Source organism: Nothobranchius furzeri, chromosome 11 (genome assembly GCF_043380555.1).
Source record: "Nothobranchius furzeri strain GRZ-AD chromosome 11, NfurGRZ-RIMD1, whole genome shotgun sequence".
Classification (NCBI taxonomy): Eukaryota; Metazoa; Chordata; class Actinopteri; order Cyprinodontiformes; family Nothobranchiidae; genus Nothobranchius; species Nothobranchius furzeri.
In genome coordinates this window covers 28,446,341-28,467,643 of record NC_091751.1, presented here as the reverse complement: position 1 = coordinate 28,467,643, position 21,303 = coordinate 28,446,341, and the positions used below count along the sequence as shown (strand labels likewise).

Below are 21,303 nucleotides of genomic sequence, written 5' to 3'. Positions count from 1 at the left end.
GAGAGATAAGGTGAACTGAGTGAAAAATGATGTTTTGCAATTAAACTTTAGTTCTTATTAGAAAAACAGCATCAGAACGCTATCTATCGTGTTCTGCCTCACCGTACTTAGGACCCTCTTTAGATCCGGACCTCACAGGAGGATGTTTCTCCAGATGACACCTTGGCTGACAGAAAAGACGAAGGTGTGCTGACGGTCCAGTCCAGAGTTGACCTCGGTACACATTGCTGAAGCGTTCCAGCAGATGCGCTTTCTCAAGTTTAAATTAACTCAGAAATCAAAAGACTCTGGGACGAGTCTGCGTTAGCGGGTTGCATTTCAGCTATTCTGTCTGGCTTGACAGAAATAGTGTGGTGGGAGAAAAGGAGCCTGCCGGGCTCCTTTCCCCGTGGCGTTCGTTCCGCACTTCCGCTCTCTTCCGTTCTCACTCTCGTTTTCCCTAACTTACCAAAACTACTTCTCTTCCCAAAGCAAACTTGTTGTGCGTCAGAGCAAATGTGTTTTGAAGTTACTGTGGATCCGGCCCTGTATGCGCAGGTGTGAAGGTCATCGCTAAACATCTTCAAAAACATTATTTAATTAAGTATACTGATTCATTATAGTTCATTATGATTACCCAAAGCATAATAATCAGTCATTTGATTAAAATACATTTATAATGAGCAAAGTGATCAAATGATTATTTAACATTAATAAACAAAGAAAGCTTAAGACTCTGTTTTATTATGACTAGACTGTGTGTGAATTCCTTCTTCTGGAGAGCAGGTGTTCAGCTGTTGTGGAGTCCTTCAGACTTGCTGGAAGCTTAGGTCTTAATCTGTGGGTGAAGGTGCTGCGTGACCCAGCTTTGACCCAGCCGGGCAAATATGACTTTTGGCACAGAAACCCATACTTCCTCACTTTACATGGGACACCACGGGAGAGGGAGGTGAAGGTGGATTGAAACTTGGAGATGGCCACAGAGAAGCAACACTCAAGACAGATAAGAGAAGAACCTCTCCAGAGCAGTTCCTGATAGGCCTACCCAGTCTCGCAGCCTCTCCAGTAGCAGGTGATGGTCAACTGTGTCAAAAGCTGCAATCAGGTCCAGCAGGACCAGAACAGAACAGTCCCCTGCATCACTGTGGGTCAGAAGGTCGTTGGAGACCCTAAGAAGAGCTGTTTCTGTAGAATGAGCTCTACGAAAACCTGACTGGAAGCTATCATAGATGTTATGTTCATTAGGAGCAGCTGTGAGTTGTTTAGTCACAACATTTTCCATGATCTTGGAGATTAATGGAAGTTTAGAGATGGGCTGAAGCTGCTATGGAGAGATGAATCAAGATGTTTTTTTTAAGAAGTGGACAGATTACAGTGTTTTTTATAAGCATGGACCTGACCAGAAACCAAGGAAGCATTAATTGTAGGGAGTACACTAGGACAGATGATCTGAATACTGAAAAACATTTTTTTTAAAAGATGAGGGTAGGATGTTGGCTGTTTCCAAATTCAGGGGTGCTCATGAGGTTGGATTTTAAGACCAGTGACGTCTCAGCACTGCGACGAAGACTGTCCAAATTCAAAGAGTGCTCAGAATACGGTCTTGAAATCAGATGCGGTGTAGTTTCCTCACCTCAATAAATCCTGAGAGTCACTGTGGGATATCATACAGATGGATGTGAAAGACAGTAGCATTTTCATGTTTTTCAGTAGCCCAAATTACTCGTGTCATGAAGCTAGCTTAAGTTGACATGAAATTTGTAAGTGTTTTTAGACTTAAATAAGGCGAAATATGTTTCAGTGATACCAGCGTATCATTGCATCTCAGCCTGACACCCAAATTATGCCGACGGTACGTCTGCTGTAGCTCTTCAAACAGTAAAAAAAACAAGGAACAAGTTTAAAACATGTGCGAGCTCCAATTCTGCAGCTTCTTCTTAGTGCGGTAGCAGTTGCTAGATGACAAGAGGACATCCGCCAAAGTAGGGGCAGGACTATTTAACCCTCTCAGGCTCAAAATAAGTTTTGATAAAAGGACGAACAACTAAGTCCTTCAGAGGTACTTCTGAGTTAAAAAATGCTCATGAAATACGTATGTGGAGTAACCAGGTAGGTAGGTTTTAACGTTGCAAATGTGCAACGCCTGACTCCAGAGGGCTAGACTGTCTAAATTCACAGCTGTTAACATCCGGCCTAACCAGTCACAGAGGAAGATGTTCTCCTGAGACCAATGAGGACGGGTACTCATGAGCATGCAACCAGCCGTTGAGCGGGCACGCAGAGGTCTTAATAAAGTGAACTAGTTTACTTAGCTCAGGCAAAGAAACAGGAGCAAATGGTAAACAGAATTTTTGACAAAGAACCAATAACTGTGCCTATGTTTTTGAAGTTTACTCAAATTTCTCTCAACACCAGTCATCTTTTCATCTTTACTGTTCCCCTTCTTCGTATGCCCCCCCCCCCCCCCCCACTGCAGCCTCTCACAGTTCCCTGCTGTAAACATTGATTATCCTGCACAGTTTAACTTAATTTTCCGTGATTCACTTCTGTGGCAACGTTTTACTTCAAGGGTGTCAGTTTGCTTTCGATACTGGTGTGTACGTTTATTTTTAGTTATATACAGTATGATTGTTTGTTTGACGTTTAATCATAATACTGCAACTTATTGGCAGGTGTTTAAAATCTGAGCTTTATTCAATACAAGCAAGAAGATGGAGTCAACCCTACAAACAGCCTGATACTAAAACAAGCGCTCAACCTCTGGGACATGGCAGCACATGCAAGCTGTCTCAGAAAAATACAGATAAAATCTGCTGGGTTACTGAAAAAAGTAAACAAATAAATAAATAGTATCCCAGTAGGAGAGAAAAAAATGGAACCAATATTCAACAAAGCAGTGCTGAAAGTGTAATCCTAACAGTAAAACTGTTGACCGGTTTAATCATGTTTGACATGAACCTAAAGTTTAGGTTAGCTAAAGCAATAGCGAATGTTTGCTATTCAGCACTGCTGATCACTGGTTGGATGAGCCAGATTTCCCAGCTTGCCACATTCTTTCTTATATATTGAGAATTAAACAAAATTCATTAAATAAGGTTCATTTTTATCCAAAGTGAAAGTATCACTGGTTAAATGAAATATAGACCAGCATGTATTAAGTACGTGTTGACAGTAGTTTCTAAGTTAACAGCAAACAAGAAACACCACGACTGAAACAGGTTATGGAGTTCCAAGTCACCCTCAAATCAACTTTTTGTTGCTGATAAATGAGTGTCTAATTGTGCTGTAGACACATGTAATCAATAATTTGGTACTTTAGTGCATTTTAGTTCAAATTTAAATATTCTGCCTAAAACTGTCAGTGTTACACCCTCTTCAGGTAAAACCTCTGCACTACATTTGAATTTAAATCTCCCATCGCTATTGGCTAAGAGGTACCCTATGAAGTTAGCTGGTACCATGTGATGTCACAATGTTGCTGTGTGTGTGTGTGTGTGCGTGTGTGCGTGCGTGTGTGTTTGTGTGTGTGTGTGTGTGTGTGTGTGTGTGTGTGTGTGTGTGTGTGTGTGTGTGTGTGTGTGTGTGTGTGTGTGTGTGTGTGTGTGTGTGTGTGTGTGTGTGTGTGTGTGTGTATTTGTTAGCAACTCCGCCCTCTCACTCTGCCAGGCAACGCCTCCTTGTGGCTCATTTTCCAAACAGGAAATGAGAGTGGAATAGGACTTTGGTAGGGGGTAACTTGCTCTTTAAAAGAATACATTTTAGCGACAATGAATGGAACGAAGACAGGAAACAAATCTGGTTGAATTTCACAATAAAATTCTACATGTAGAGAATGAGAATGGACAAAAACAGGCCCATTAATGCTTTAAAGTGTTCATTATGTCCTCTTTTTAAATATTAAATGAGGTTCTTTTTGCTTCGGACATGAAGGTGTTTCGAGTTACCTTTTACATGTTTCGACCGTCGTCTGCAGTCTTCTTCAGAAGTGTCACAGGTGTTTGTGTTACGTGTCTTTATCAGCTGTTCTTCTGGTAGGCGCGACCAGCCCGGATCTGTCAGATCCGCCGGGTTGGTCACGCCCACCTCCGCTGGCTGGTCTTTGGAGAAGGGAATCCCAGCAGAACTAAGAAATGAGGTTGCAGGCATTTTGAAGGCCGCAAAATTACATCAAAGTAACATCACAAGAGAAGAACAAAATGCTATAAATGCTCTAAAAAAAAGACACATCAATAACAATCCTACCAGCGGACAAAGGGAGAATCATAGTAATAATGGGTACGGAAACATATGAACAGAAGATGGAAAAAAAATGTTAAAAGACAGCAACACATACGAAATCATGAAAAAAGACCCGACAGAAGAAAAGAAAAGAACATTAAAAAAAACTATTAAAACCACTAGTTGAATGCAATAAAATAAGCCAGGAAGCGTATAAGCACCTAGTACCAACGGCCAGTGTGACCCCTCGGATCTATGGCACTCCGAAAATCCACAAAACAGATACCCCACTACGCCCCATAATGGACAGCATCGGATCAGTCACCTACAACCTATCAAAAGCCCTGGTGGAGATCATCATCAACTGGCTGAAGAACTCAAAACAATAAAAACAGAAAAAAATGACATCTTCATCTCACATGATGTCATTTCACTATTCACAAAAACACCCATAGAGGTCACGCTACATATAGCACATGAACGAAAAAAAAAAACGGACAGATCACTGAAGAACCGGACAAATCTCACAGTAGATAACATATCCACCCAGTTAGATTTTGTAGCAAAATCCACATATTTTCAGTACAAAAATAAAATATACAGACAAAAAGAAGGTTTCGCCATGGGAGACCTGCTCTCAGCCATAATGAGCGGGTCTCCCATGTAGGATTTGGAAGAAAAGGCCATTAACACAACACCTGCACAAATCAAACCCATGTTCTGGAGAAGATATGTGGACGACATCTTGGAAATAATAAAAACTGGACACACACAACAACTCACAGACCACCTGAACATGGTCGACAACACGGGAAACATAAAATTCACACATGAAGAGGAAACAAACAAAACAATAGCGTTTCTGGACATGATCATTCACCACTGTAAAGGGTTAATTTACATCTATTTAACGAACCATAAGACGTAAGATTCCATAGTAAATATGAAATCAATCTTACGGATCTTTGGGTACTTTTAACCAGAAGACTGGAACTTTTTATTGCAGGGATTATGTAACACTTCGTATTAACTCAGAGACAACAGAAGAGAGAGTCACCTTTAAAATGTTTAAGAAGATTTATTTCTAAACAATTTTAAACAAGACTAACTCTAAATTGTAAGTGAATGGATGGATCTTGGTGTGAATGAGACGTGAGATGAATGGTGTATGTGTGAGTGATGTTTGCAATCAGAACTCTCGTATCCAGAGAAGCAAGTCTGAATGATGTTGTGGTGTTTTGCTCTTAAGCTATGATCGGAGTTTCATAAACACATAAGATGCCATCTTGTCGCTCCACACATACCCTTAAGATGAGACCTCCGTACAGATCCAGAGTGCCAGGTCCTCGGACCCCCCTTCGGAGCCGATGAAACAGCATCAGCAGTACAACAGACTAGTCTTTGGATTGTCTCCAGGTAAAAAAGCGACAGTTGGTTGACAGCGTCAGATGGACCCAGAGGGTCAGTGAGTTCAGCTTCTACCCTGAAAGGAACCGTTGCTTGGTTGGTAAAGTGCAACAGATTTTTTCCAGCTTGTTGGTTCTTTGCTTAAAGGAAGTCCGGGTGGCCGGTCCGATACTTCTCTTAGAATGCAGTGAACTGTAGAGAACCCAGAGAACTGATCTAAGAAGGCGTGGGACTGGTTTTATTAATCTGGATGTTTTGATTTATCGTCAAATCAAAGTTGGCAGATTTATAAACACCACAGAGACTATGCCACGCTTCAGAAAGGAAGGTTCTGATTGGATGAGTAAAAGCAATGTGTCATGCGTTTACATTACGTGTAGTCAGCATGTCTAGTGCAGCTAGATTAAAGTCATATTGCTTATTAAAACACTAATCATAACATTGTCATTTCACAGATTGGTCAACATCTTATTATTGACAAACACTTTGTTTGATTACCTTTATTAATTAATTAGTTCTTTGATTCATTAAAAAGAGTCCTTTGTCTTCAATCTTCTCTTGGGCTGAAAAGGAAGCAGTTTAGCAGCAAATGCATGACCTTGAGGCGGTCTCATGCAGATTAGTTCTGTGTCAGAGGCATCTGAGGAGAGAGGGTAAATAACCTTCGGTGGAATAGCTCTGTCATCACGTTACACCACACAGACGATGGCAGCATAAAAACCACAATATACATACAACCCACACATACAGACCAATATCTGCTTTGGACATCTGAACACCCCGCAGCACACAAACTATCAGTAGTCAGAACATTATACGAACGGATCAGCTTCATTACAGATGAAACAACCCACAAACAGGAAGAAGAACACATCAAACAAGCACTAACCCTCTTTCAGTATCCAAAATGGGCCATAGAAAAAGGAAAACAACAAGTCAAAGAAAATAAAAATAAAAAAACAGAGAGACAAAAAAAAGATAACAAAAACAAAGACCAGACCACACGGACACCATCACAATTCCATATATCTGGGGAGTCACAGAACGTATACAAAGGGCCAGGAAAAAACAGCTAATCAACACAACCGTCAAACCTCACATGAAACTCAGACAGCTACTAGTACACCCCAAGGACAAAATAGAATCAGACAAGAAATGCTATGTAATCTACGAAATGCCTTGCATGTTGTGCAATAAAACATACAAAGGAGAAACCGGCAGAACATATGACATAAGAAGAAAAGAGCCCGAGAAGGAATGTGAGAAGGAAACAACAGAAAAACTCACAAGGACAACAAAGAAAAAAGCAGAGGAGCAACCCCTAAAGTCAGCCATCTCAGATCATTGCAAATGAAATAATCACATCATGGACTGGGATCACGGGAAAATTATCAACACAGAGAACAACCTGTTCAAACGTTGGGTCAGGGAGGCAATAGAAATAAGGAAACTGGAACATTGGAACATGAACAGAGACGAGTGGGCCTGTCAGCTGTCTTGCACCTGGGATTCCCTTCTCCAAAGTCCAGCCAGCGGAGGTGGGTGTCCGAAGCAAAAATAACCTCGTTTAATAAGGCCCATTAATGATTGTGGTGTTGCAACGATGAGAAAAGTAATTAATTAGACTACTCAGTTACCTAAATAAGAATTCTGTTCGTAACACCTTTATACTTGATTGCATTTACTCCAAACACTGAGTTTGTTAATCATAAATAATCAATTGTACCTGGTATTGTTTGGAAAGATCTTAACAAATGTTCCCTTTTATACTCCGTGTGAAGGCAGTCGTCTTCATGTAGGGAGTGTTGCAGGTTTTGCAAAATGGGCAAAATCACAACACAGTTTGGACTGTTGGCACTGGAATCTGCTAGCGGAGGTGTGTGTATAAGGCAAATGATGCTAACATGATAGGTAATGTTAGCTGATTAGTGCAATACTAACAGAAGAGGACATGCAAACGTCACTGCTGCTGCGTTGGAATTCACTAGTCCAGAGTGGGTCAAAAACACAACATTTACTCTAAGTAATTGGGAATTTTGTGCGCAAATACTTGTACATATTGCAAAAACGGCAAACAATTCCTAGGGATTTTAACTGTTCTAACCAGTTCTTAACAAGAACTGGTTTTCAATTCCCACCCCTAAATTACACTATGTTAGAACATTGTTAAGATGCAACAAAGCCAACAAAAGGAGAAAGGCAATTACAACTTTTTGAAACATAGTATTTGAAAGGAAAAGCCAACCATTTATCCATTCATCTTCCACCAGTCATCCGGGGTTGGGTTGCAGGGGCTTGAGCTTAGGCGGACGATGGATGGATGGATGAAATTCAGAATGCAGAGACTGCTTTCAGAGCTTCCTGGCATGGGAAAGAGGATTCAGAGGGCCATTGGGTGTTTAGAGCCTCTGTGCGTGAGACAGGTCCTAAAATCTTTCTGGTCCTAGAGAATGTGCAGAGTGAATGCGATATTTATCACCTTCTGCTGGTCATCCGTTTTGCTGTCTGGTGTGACATAACCATATTACTTTACTCTTCTGTACCACTCGTCGTTGGGAGGATGTCCTGACAATGTGAAAAAGGCTGGAATTCTTTTATTTTTTATTTCCGTGTCCTGTCTGGCTGTGAAGCAAACAGAATGAATGTCTGAATGCTGGTGACAAGCCTTACAAATTTACTCTCAGGTGGAGCATCAAAGCTTCTGCTTTCAATGCCATGCCTGATACTTCAAACTTTATTGTTATTGTTTTTTGAATGCTTTGTAATTCCGACCAGACACGGAGACAGAGGTGAAAGAGAAATGTGTGTGTGTTTGTGTAAATAAACGATCAGTGATGAACAGGGCTCTGCTTCTAGACCTGTAGAAAAGAGACACACAACAATACAACAAGATCAAGCTATCACTGCGTCAACTTGATGAAGAAATATAAAATCAACATTGTTTTACTGAACAATCACATGATAATAAATCACAGTATATTTAGTGCCAACCACAGCCTTAAGACATGTTGAACGTGCCCAAGTCCATACTTATGAGAGCACCATGTGAGGCTGGAATTCTAAGCTCCACCTCCATCACCCCTCCTTCATTAGACCATGCCTCATCAATACACCTTTTTCCCCCTCTCTGATATATGGAGCTTCATAGGCAAAACCCTTCATCACCTCAGGCTATTCACCTCCACAGACATTGCAAAGATGGGCTTCTCACTCAATCATACCTGGATGAACTGTGATGTTTCAAAAACCAGCCAAGTTGGGTGCTTGTCCCCGCTTCACCTCTGGGGTACAACCATCGACACATATATTGGAAAATTCATGTTTATAGGCTCAAATTATGGGATTGGGATTATAAATGGGACGTTCCCACCACGGCCATTTTGATCGTGTCACAGGTCCCGTCACTCCCAGACAATCCAAAAATGGGAAAAGAGGTGTAGCTAAGGTTGGGGCTGTTATGTTTGGAACAGGGTTGGAACCAAATGAATGTTAGCTGACTTGGCTAACCCAAAAAGCTAAGAAGAGCTCATTTGACGGGGGTATCCCATCCACAAAATGGCTCCTGTGTGAGGCTGTAGTCATGCTGATCATCTATGGAGATCTAATATGGACTGGGACTGTTAAATCACAAGCGGAGCCTCAGACCGCTGCCATCGTAACGGGGCGCTGTGGCCTTTTACATCAGCTCTTGCTCAACGGTCGGAGATCAGCGGGACATTAGCTGTATGCTAACCCAAAGCTAACAGAGTTTTCCCGGTGGCTTTCAGCAAGAAAAAGTGAGAGACTAAAGTAAAGGCTCCTCCAGCCTGCTTAGTAATGAAATCACAACTAGGTAAGCTGACCGAGAATATTGGGCTTCGTTGGTCTACCACGGTGAAAGATCCATGTGTCCACCGTTGTTGATGGTCCCTTCTCCTGGAGCCTAAGAGAAGTGGGACATTATATAGCTACATACTAACCCAAGCTAACGGACTTTTTCCAGGTGTTTTCAACAAGAAAAATGCAGTTGAGTGTATCAAAAGTGAAGCAGCATCAACAAAAAGAGCTGCAGTGTTTCTGTGGTCTCCCCCAGAGATCCAGCCTGGCTACAGCTTTCCTTCGGAGTCAGCCCGGCTGCCCCAGGAAATGGGGACAGCCAGCGGCCTGCTCTAACTGCCAAGTGGCAGGAGATAGGAGAAGCTGGGCAGCCGCTCAAGTTTCTTATGCAGCCTACTAACATGTTTGATCAAGCAGTTAAATGACACAGCATCCCCAATTTCAGGCGGACTTCTGTGACATGCAATCATTATCAAACTCTAAAGATGGTTTTAATTATGTATTGGCGGTCATCAATGTATTTTCAAAAAAAGGCCTGTGCACAAGCCCTCAGGAATAAAACGGGAAAAGAAGTTACGGAGGACTTTGTCTCGATTTTGAAAGAGAGTGAAATCCTGAAAAAACTACAAACGGATGCCGGTAAAGAATTTTTTAATTAAGTATTTGACGCTTCAATGAAGAAACACGGTATTGTACATTTTTGCTACAGTCAGCGATGTCAAACCCTTCATTGTAGAGAGATTTAATCGTACTGCATCGGTCCGAGTTGCTCTTAGTAGTGTTCTTGGAAAAACACCTTAAGGGTCCATTTTCACCCCGCTCCATCTTGCTATTAAAAAACAGAAATATAACACATGTGAAAAGACATTAAAGCTTCAGTTACTCGCTTTTACACTGTGTAGTGTACATCTTGTGATTTCACACAAATGTCAGTAAAATGGTTTATCCACTAATGAGAAATGACCCAAATCGATTTAATAACTATTAAGTAAGTCAGGCCGGAGGCAACCTTCCAGGTTTCCAAGGCGAACCTATAATGTACAGAAGACAGGGGTGGACTGGCCTATCTGGCATTCTGGCACTGTCCCGGTGGGCCGCTTAGCCAAGTGGGCTGCTTGCCCAGCTTGGGCCGACACTACTCCACAATTAGCTACATGGTAACCCGAAGCTAACAGAGTTTTTCCAGGCGTTTTTAGCAAGAAAACGCGGTAGAGCGATGACAAGGGACTTGTTTTACCGCGTTAGCATGTAGCTAATGTCCCACTGAGCTCTGCCCGTGGAGAATGAGCTGATCTGGAAGGCCAGGGCTCCCAGTCCCAGCGGTCTGGCCTTGCTTGTAATTTAACAGTCACAGTCCATATTAGATGTCACATTTGGCCTAGAGACGAGTCCGCAGACGGCAACACCCCCCACCCCCACCACTCTTCCAATGGGGAGAGCCGGCGATTTTTGTAAAAATGCCTGGGCCGAATTTTGGCCCCAGTCCATCCCTGATGGAAGAGGCTTAGGCGTGGTATCTTTGAGACTATTTAGATTCATCCCGCCCTTTGTTAAAAAAGGTTTTGCCCTGGCAGAACCGCATTTCAGGAAGGTGGCCACAGGGATTGAGTTGGATGTGATGATGCAGGCTGTGAATGAAATCACCACACACAAATCAGATGCCCAAGAAGGTTTATAGATTATGGTTCAATCTAGAAGACCACTAAATAGACCTCCCAGTAAGCACCAGAAGGGGGGTACTTCATGATCCGGCAGTAGAAAACACGGATCAGTTAACGGACAAAGTCGTAACCTCCCAGCTCTGATCAATTTTAAAGGGTGGCTCTGCTTCAGCCGTGTCTCTGATGCTGAGTTTAGGGATTATTAGACATTGCAGCTGATTAAGGGAGAGCATAAACATTTTCTGAGAAGTTCTGAGAATCATTTTATTTTTTGATAACCAATGCAATTCATTCTCCTGGTAGCGGAGCTACAGCCCCCAGCAGCAGTGGGAGAAACCCACCCATCTGTCTCATAAAAATGTCTTGTTTTTATTGGCTGCTACTCTTTTACCAGCTAGCATGCATAAAAGCATCTTGTTTTAGGCTAATTTTTGATATTGATAAGAAGAGAGTTGAAGGTTCCCTTTCAGAACATTTAAAGCAGGGTTAGGGTTGCATAGAGCCTGTAGAGCATTGAGATAAAAACTCTCTACATTTCTGAGGTTTGAGCCCTCAGGAGTGGGGCATTTCGTTTGATTCTGGCAGACATTGCTTTCTGTTGTGGGAAATACGTGGTCGGCCACTGACCTGGTAGTAATCATGTCCACGATTAAATACTTACTAATAAGTTTAATAAAAACTTTTCTGCGTAGGATAGATTTGTCTTGCTAAAATGCTGATATGTGATTTATCTTGAGGATTTTTTAACAAAATTAGATAATTACTGTTAAACCTTCCCACTGTCTTCAGGGGCGCAGATAGGATTTTCAAACTGGGGGGGGGGGGGGGGGTTCCAATGTACCCTCCACCAAACACACACACACACACACACACACACACACACACACACACACACACACACACACACACACACACACACACACACGCGCGCACACACATACACAAACTTTTGCAAGCGCCTTAACTAGAGCTCAGTCAGTTTGTGTAATTTCATCCAATGGTTTACGTAAAAACTAACACTTTTATATACGTGTTTGAAACCATTATGCAGTTGAACACTGGCAACAAAGCTCTGCCTGATCAACACTATAAATGATAAATGATCCACACTTGTATAGCGCCTCTCAGAGTAAGGACTCCAAAGCACTTTACACTACAGTGTATCATATTATATTATCATATATCTTATTTTGGCTCATTTTAAATATATTTTTAAACATTTTCTAAATGCTTTCCACTATTTAATTCAGTCATTTGTTATTCTTCCAATCACTTACTAACCAAAACCTCATGCTTTATGCAAAACATGAAATGAGTTTCAGCATACAGATCTTTACAGAAAACATGAAAGCCCTAAAAAAAACTGCACATAAAATATATTAAATAAAACAATTTTCACTTATCACTTAGAGCAGTAGTTCCCAAACTTTTCAGCCTGACCAACAGATGTTCCTTCATATTTTTACGATATTTAGAACTTTTCATCAAATTTGGAAAGTTTATATATATATATATATATATATATATATATATATATATATATATATATATATATATATATATATTCTTTTATTTTTTAATTTTATATTTTACTTTTTTATGATTATGTGGCACACTTGACTTCCATACATAACGCATCGGCATCTGCCTCTTTTTTACGGCTTTTTTTTTACATTGTCGCTACGTCTGTCACGTTAGCGGTGTTTTATCATCATTTCTACATCCATCACGTCCCAAAGAAAGTTAAACAAACATCAAACCCAACGTTTGGAGCTTGTAAACTCCACACACCTCTCGTGCAGCACCAGCTGTCTGATGCTGCAGCAGCGTCAATCATCCCGGCTGGATGAGTGAATTTCTTCATCAGAGTCAATATTCTGCTTCATAATCAGAGTCAGTCATTACCAGACAAAGTGATCAGTCAGCAAAGACCAGACCTGCCGGCAATTATACGTTTTATCTAATATTTGCGCTCCTCATGTTGCGCGCATCTCCTCCTCTCCCCGACTGGGAGCCTCTAGGCGGGACTCGGGAGGCGTTTTTCAAACTCTAAAAACTCCCAAACTTTGCTCAGCCTGAAGGTTCCACATCTCCACTATCTTCTGGTGTGAAGTAGTAACTTCATGAGGGATCATATTTGTATATGAGACTTGTTAAAGTCAGCAATGAGGCTTTGGCACTTATATTGAGTAAGTCCCAACACCGACAACAATGTACAGAAACTAGAACCAACATGCATAAAAAGACAGATCGGTCCCGCCTACTTACATTGTTGGTCTTTTTTAAATACGCAGTAATCGTTGCTTGCCTTTTTCACTTCATCCTGCATCCTAGCAGCAGCCACTTTGGCTCCTCTGGAGTCGGTGTTTGTTTAGTCATGCTGCATTCAATGTAATTGGAAAAAAAACTTCAAGCGCTAAACCTCCGATTTTGTTTTCTTTCTGGCCTTAGTTGGGGGGGGCAAATCGGGGTCGATCTGAATCTGGGGGGCACAGACCCCCCTGTCCCCCACCCTATCTGCGCGCCTGACTGTCTTATCGGGTGACCCCTCCAGGAAAGGTGACAGGGTTGATGATCTGTTGAGGTCCACGTGGCAGGGGCTGAGGTGTGGAAGAGCTGCCATTTTGCATGTCAAGGTCAGGGTTCTTAGAGTCTTCTGAGTTCTGACTGGGAGATCAGACTTTAAGGGGCATTTCGTTTTATTTTTCCTACTCGGAAGTAGTGATTTCCTGATTGTGAGATTAAGTTGAATGCACCATTGCTTCATGATCTCATCAAACTCCTCCAAAGCCCAGTTTTGTTTTGTTTTTTGCCTCTGCAACCACCTGAGCAAAATTCCTCTTTGACTGCCAGTACCTATCAGTTGCCTCTGGGGTCCCACAGGTCAAAAAGACCCAATAGGACTCCTTCAGTTTGGCAGCATCCCTAACTGCCAATGTCTACCATCAGATTCGAGGGTTGCCACCAAAACAGGCACCTACAACCCTGCGGACGCAGCTCCGATCGGCTGCCTCGACCATAGAGACACTGAACATTACCCCCACCAGAATTCTTTTTGGAGTACCAACATATTCCTTTTTACAAATGACACAGGGGCAGAGTCAACACAAAGAAAAATCCTGCCCTCAGATGCTTTTTTCTAAATGTGCTGCCTTACTGCTGCTATGTGAGGTTCTGTTAAAAATGTGTCCAGAAAGACCTTGATTACATCTCTTTCCTTTATGTAATGAAAATATTGACTAAAAGCATGAACAACATTGATTTCATTCTGCCTATCTGAACATGGATGACATTTTGATCAAATTTATGATAATAAAAAAGAAGAAAGCTGATTGGTGGATCAGACCAACACCATTGTTATTATCTTGAAGTAGGCAAAGCCAAATAAATAGCATTCATATCTTTTGCGGGGATGTTATTATTTTCTGTGTTAGACATTTTCTGTTAGCAAGACTATTTTAACTTTAACTATTTCTTATTGCAGGTGAGACAAAAGCAGCCCTGTCGCGCCAACAGCGCCCCCTTTCGGCCCGGACGGCCCACCACGCCCCGGCGCCTATAAAAGGGTACCATGTCAGTCGTAGCATGTCTCAGCATTCCTCTGGTGGTGGTGGAGGAGGAGGAGAGCCCTGCCACTGCACTCCTGAGAACTGTGACGGCTCGGGCAGGGACTACTACCACGGTCACAGTGATGGCCACTATTACCAACCAGGAGGTCCAGCTGAGGCTCTGGCGCTGGAGAGGCATCACTCACATTCACATTCACACTCCCATAGCCACTCTGGAGGGGGAACCTTTCCCCGATCCCACCCCAGCCAGCACCCACCCCTCCAGTCATTTGACTCTTGTGAAGAGTGCCTGTCCTCAGGCCATGGAGGAAAGATGCATCGCATACCTCCAAACCTTATGGACCAGTTTGAGAAGCAGGTTCCCTTCCATCCAGATGGCTTCCACACACTGCAGTACCAGCGCACTGCAAGCAGAGGAAGTGAGCCAAGAAGCGAGAGCCCATCGCGCATCCGCCATTTAGTCAACTCTGTGCAGCGCCTCTTTGCCAAATCTCATTCGCTGGAAGCACCATCCAAACGGGAGTACAATGGCACAAGAGGAGGTGGAGACTATCGCAGTGAGAGAGGAGGTGGGCACAGGAGTGGAGGGGAAGATGGCCACTACTCAGGCCACCAGTCTCGCTCCACTAGGAGGAGCAAGTCACGAGAGCGAAGCAAGAGTGGAGACTCACGTCATGAGTCAGGCAGACGCCACCGCAGCAGGACAGTGGGTTGGTGGAGCTCTGATGACAACCTGGACAGCGACAGCAGTTTCTTGGTAAGCGGGGGCAGACGGGGGTATCCCAGTGGACACGAGAGCCTGGATGCTGCCATTCAGGAGCTCACCATGAAGAAACCAAAGGAGCGTGGTGGCGAACCTGGGTCCGGTGAATGCATAGCATGTACTACTATGGCTCTAACTGGAAGTGAGGGAGGAGAATACCACGGGCACCATGGTCACTCTTTGAAGAGGAGCACCTGGTCAGCCATGACAGTTAGTCAAGCCAGAGAGGTTTATCCTTCCACGAGGGGTGGCGGTTACGACAAAGCTCTGGTGCCCTTGGAGAGCAAGCTGAAGGAGAGAACCTTCCACTATCTGCAAGTGAGTGAAATTCAAAAAATTAACTAATTCATGTTTTCACCCCTTTTCTTTGTAATTCTACATTTTGAATACAATCGGTCACATTATTCGTGTGTATTGAATACAACTGCCTAACATTTAAACTCCTATGTTGTGGCGAACCTGCAGCATGATATTTATTTAGATCTGTCCAGTTTGGAGGTAAGGCATTGATTCCCAGCCAGGGGTATATGTACCCCTAGTGGTCTGTGAGCACATTACAGGGTGTACATGGAAACATTAATATTTCATTTTCCAGTCATTTCTCAGCATTCCCTGATAAAAAAAAAAGACAAACATTGAGCCGGGATGTGTTATTCTTAATGAATACCCAAATGTAGTAATGCATAGTAATATACAATTGATATGAAAGAACTTCAGTCAATCTGTGCATAAATGTTGTCAGCGTCAGCTTTGGAGGAAAGCAGCTGCTGCTTCCTCAGTAAAATATTTTGGGTGACATTAGTCATATCTGCATTAATAGATTGTTAACACAAATTCCCTTAAATGCTGTTTTTAACACACAATGAACACAGACTTTCTAAGTGTTTTAACTTCTCCCATGGTTTAGTTTGAACAAATTTCCTTCCCTCTTCCTGGAACCGTCACTTTACCAACGTGGAGGAGTTTGAGTGGCCTAAAGATCCTTGGAGTTATTTATCCGGGGGCACTTTGTGCCCCTGGTAGAGTACCTCATGGCAAATTGGTCCTAGGTGAAGTGAGCCAAAGAGCAGTTCAGAGGACTCTTCATGACTGTAAAACCATACTACCAAAGCCAGAGGGGTACCGGGGTCCCGCTCTAGAGCCAGGCCTGGGGCCCGTGATTGAGTGCCTGGTGGCTGGGCTTTCACTCATGGAGCCCGGCCTGGCCTAGCCCAAACCAGATACATGGGTTCATCCAACTGTTGACCCACCACCTGCGGGAGAAACATGAAGGGTCCGGTGCATTATGGATCGGGTAGCAGAACTAAGGAGATCTGTGCCTACCGATGACGCTGGGCTGGGCGATATGGCCTAAAATCAGTATCACGATATATTGAGGATTTCACCTCGATAACGATAAATGGACGATAACTACAGGTATGCGCAGAAACAAAAGTTGTCACTAGATGGGGCTATCACGTGTATTATGTTGAGTTACATTTTTATGTGACTCAAGGTGGTACAGCTTCTTAAAAGGGCATGAATGTTGCCAACATACACACATCTTTTCATTTTTTTTATTATCAAATTTATTGACATGGGAAAATTTTTCTCAATGAGAGTCAGAAATTTCGATAACGTTTCTTTTTCGATTTATTGCCCAGCCCTACGTCACACTATGGCAAAACCACACAAACTACGTTGGGACCCATTTTTTCCCCAGGTGAAGAGTTAAAATGAATATCAAATTCTGCCAACAAAAAGGCTCTAAAACAATTCATATGTAATATTTTGCATATTTATTGCAACATCTCATTTTTTCTGCTGCTTGAGTGCTGCAACAATGTTTTATTAATAAGACATTATAATACCTTTTGTTTTACTACAGCATCGGTACGCTTCCTGTGCACAGATTATTAAGGATGCTTGTTTCAGCTGTGAGATTAGATGATAGGGTCAATGATAAAAAAAATTAATGAAACGTTTGTCATGGACTCCATGGAAACTTTCAGAGAATCCACAAATAGAGGTTTTCAAACGGTTTTGTTACTGACAGATTTTTGTGAATTTAGAAAAGAAACAGAAGAAAGAGCATGTATGACAATTTTGTTTTTCGTCGGACAATATTACAACATGTCAGTGATGTCTGAGGTGTTTTTATAAAAGCTGTATAATTAACACTCCTGGACAGGGTAGGAATTACACAGTGGCTTAACACAACATGTTTGAAATCAAAACTCTCAAAACACACATTTCATTCTACAGGTACAAACCTCAAATCTACAGTGTTGCAAATAATTTTGTCTCAATTCTAGCTTCGGTGGGAGGAACTTGGGTGGAACCAATGAGAGCACGAGTCTTCACTACCAATCACATTTCTCGAATTCCTGTCCAATCATTGGGAGAGGAGGGCAGGGTTCTGTCAGAGCTGTAGAGAGTTATGACACTCATAGACTCCTATGGAAAGAATGGAATGGAATGGAATGCGGAAGTCACGTGACACACAGCTTGTCAGTAGGTCAAATATCACCCAATAACAATAATAGAAACATAATAATAATATAGTAATGTAGCATCACACTTTATAGCGTAACGACTGCATATTTGATTATGACCAATAAGATGTGATGATTTCATATAAATATGAAATATCAACCTGATTGATCTTTGAATGTCTAACCAGAAGAGTTTAGGGTTCTGTACTTGTTCAGGGACCATAAACACACTTCGTATTAATTCAGGCAGAGTCAAGTATATAGTTAAAAGGAATGTTATTCTTTTCTAAACTAATGGTAATACATGACAAGCTATGAGTAACGATGGAAATAATTCCACTATCTAGGTGGATTTTCTATAGATGACAGGTCACTATTGTAAAGTCCACAAATGGTCAGTTTTTCGTGTACAGTTGACCTCTTCTGGTCATGTGGAGACAGGAGTCTGCATGTGTCGCCTTTAGTCTGCCGGATCCTGCATTCCATCAGCTGGAGTTCAGAGCCTCTCTGCAGCTCTGAACATCATGTTCCTTCCTCAAAGCCTCAACTACTACTCGAGGATGAGGAGATTCAGACTCTCCAGGATGAGGGGACAAAGACTCTCGAGGAGAAGGGGTCAAAGACTCTTGAGGAGAAGGGGACAAAGACTCTCGAGGCGAAGCCTCCTGGACGGGCTAGTGCGCCAGGGGCGGAGCCTCTTAGACAGGCAGGGCTGAAGTGACTGGAGGCGGAGCTGCTGCAGGCAGAGCCTCTTGGACAGGCAGGGCTGACTCGACTGGAGGCGTAGCCGCTGCAGGGGGAGCCTTTTGGACAGCCGGAGCTGGGGGAGCCTCTTAGACAGGCGAGGCTGACTCGACTGGAGGTGTAGCCGCTGCAGGGGGATCCTCGTGGACAGGTGGGGCTGACTCGACTGGAGGTGTAGCCGCTGCAGGGGGAGCCTCTTGGACAGGAGGGGCTGACTCGACTGTTGGCAGAGCCGCTGCAGGCTCTTGGACAGGCTGGACCGGAGGCTCTTGGACAGGCGGGGCTGACTCGACTGGAGGCGTAGCCGCTGCAGGGGGATCGTCGTGGACAGGCAGGGCTAACTCGACTGGAGGCGTAGCCGCTGCAGGGGGAGGGACAGCCGGAGCTGGGGGATCCTCGTGGACAGGTGGGGCTGACTCGACTGGAGGAGTAGCCGCTGGAGGGGGAGCCTCTTGGACAGGCGGGGCTGACTAGGCTGTTGGCAGAGCCGCTGCAGGCTCTTGGACAGGCTGGACCGGAGGCTCTTGGACAGGCTGGAGCTGACGACGGTTGTGACGCCGTCGACGAGCAAGGCTGATCGAGGGTGCAGGGATAGTGCTGGTAGAAACAGAGGAGGAATGACGGCCCACCGGAGAGGATGCGGCAGCGCAGTCAGGAACAGGCGAGGGTGTGGAAGCTCGGCCCAATGGAGGTGCCGCGATGGCGCCAGCTGAAGCAGAGGGTGATGAGGAGTGACAGCCCACCGGAGACGGAGAGGTGGCGCTTTCCGGACCAGGTGAAGGTGTGGTGGCTCGGCCCATCGGAGGTGCCGCGATGATGCCGGCTGAAGTAGAGAGAGATAAGGAGTGACAGCCCACCGGAGATGATGCGGCAGCACTGTCTGGAACAGACGAGGGTGTGGAGGTTTGGCACATCGGAGTTGTGGAGATGCGTATGGAAGGTGGTGGTGGTCTGCAGCCGAAGGTCACCAGCAGCTCCTTTGCGAACTGCCAATAAGAGACCTCCTCTATGGGGTGAATGTCAAAATATTGGGCGGCCCACCGCAGGGCTCTGCCTCCCAGGCAGAGCACCAAGTAAACACCTTGTTAAACTCAGAGGAGTTCAAATCCAAGCAGCCAGCACAGTCCTGAATGAATGTCCAGCAGGTCTCAGGATCTCCATAGTACCTATACATCTGGTGAGTCTGCTGGGTCCTGGGTGGTTGGGTCATTCAGTCACGTTGTGAGCCAGGAGGAGGTTAGGACCCAAAGATGCAGAGACTCCAGACGACACAGGGCATGTAGAAAAAAACATAAAAATCCTTTATTACAGAGTAAATCCAAAGAGGTAGGTAGCCAAAAACCAAAATCCAAAAAGTCCTAATAACAAAACCTAAAGAAATCCAAGAACGCAGAGACCAAGAGAGATTCAAATACCTAGAGAGGGGAACGAGACAAGGCTGACACAAACAATGACCCAACAACACACTGATACGCAGACAGGGTTAAATACACTGGGGCATGATGAGTGGGAGATAAGCTGCAGGTGCGTGGGGAGAGAAACCTAGTGAAAACAATTAACTAATCAGGGAGAGGGGATAGAGCTGAGGAGGAGAAACTAACCTTACGTAAGAATACAAACAAAACCTAAAGACAAGAAGAGCAAGATAAATGACTAATGATCTAAGGAGGAAGGAGAACTAAAAAACCGGTGGGGAAAGAAACAAACTAAAAGAGACTAATTAAATGAAAAGCTGAACCTATAGAAAAACTACAGAGGGGTGACTAGGGAAGATCAACGGGAGCACAGGACCTGGGGGGGGGATACCTGGCAAGGAGAACCTGGAGGGGCTGCAGACCAGGGGACACATGAGGAACACAAAGAGACACATGAGGGAGACGCAGACGCAGACCATGACAGTTATGTTATTATTACATTGAAAGATTTATATATGGATCACTAATGTTTAATATGACAAGACCATCATCATCTACACACACACGCAAGGTTCATTAGAGATACATTAAAGTTAAGTTAATTGTCATGACACATAGATATTTTCTTAGCCAATCAGAGCTCCTATCTGAAAGAAGGTGAGTTTTCTGAGGTTTGTTGGTCAAAACGTCCTTTACATGTCCAATTCTGATTTGTTAGAAAATCAAAACATGTCAATCTTTAAAAACAGAGCTCACGTCACCGTGAGTCCGTTCTAGAGGAAGCTACAGAAACGGCCGTCCGTAGTGAAGTCTCTAACCCAGAGCAATCTTTGACATGCCGTCAAGGTTGCTGCAAAGCTGTCACAGACAAACCTGTTCCTTCAGAACAAAGCAACTTGCTCCTTCAGCTACTCAGAAACTGCTGCTCTAAGACATAACCAATTTCATCTAGGACTGACTTGGTCACATTGAGGGTTTTTTTTCTACGAACCACGTGCACTGGGGTCATCGGCCCCTTGACATCTTGGGCAAGACACTTCACCCAACTTGTCTGTGTTAGTGGTGGTCAGAGGGGCCGACGGCGCCAAATGGCAGCCTCGCCTCTGTCAGACCTCCCCAGGGCGGCTGTGGCTACAAGTAGCTTACCATCACTAGCAGTGTGTGAATGTGAGAGTGTGTGAAAGCGTCTTTGGGTGTCTTGAAAAGCGCTATATAAGTTAAATGCATTATTATTATTATTGTTATTATTATTAATAT

General features: G+C 43.6%; 1 protein-coding gene across 2 annotated transcripts in view; it reads left to right on the top strand.

Annotated features, from left to right (window-relative positions):
- Positions 1-21,303, top strand: part of dlgap3 (discs, large (Drosophila) homolog-associated protein 3) — a 219,827-nt gene that overhangs the window by 173,857 nt on the left and 24,667 nt on the right. For both annotated transcript variants that reach the window (XM_054744733.2, XM_054744729.2), the window contains exon 3: positions 14,566-15,731. In XM_054744733.2, the coding sequence (XP_054600708.2) occupies positions 14,667-15,731 (1,065 nt within the window). In that variant the 5' untranslated portion in view covers positions 14,566-14,666. The remainder of the gene's footprint in view (positions 1-14,565; positions 15,732-21,303) is intronic.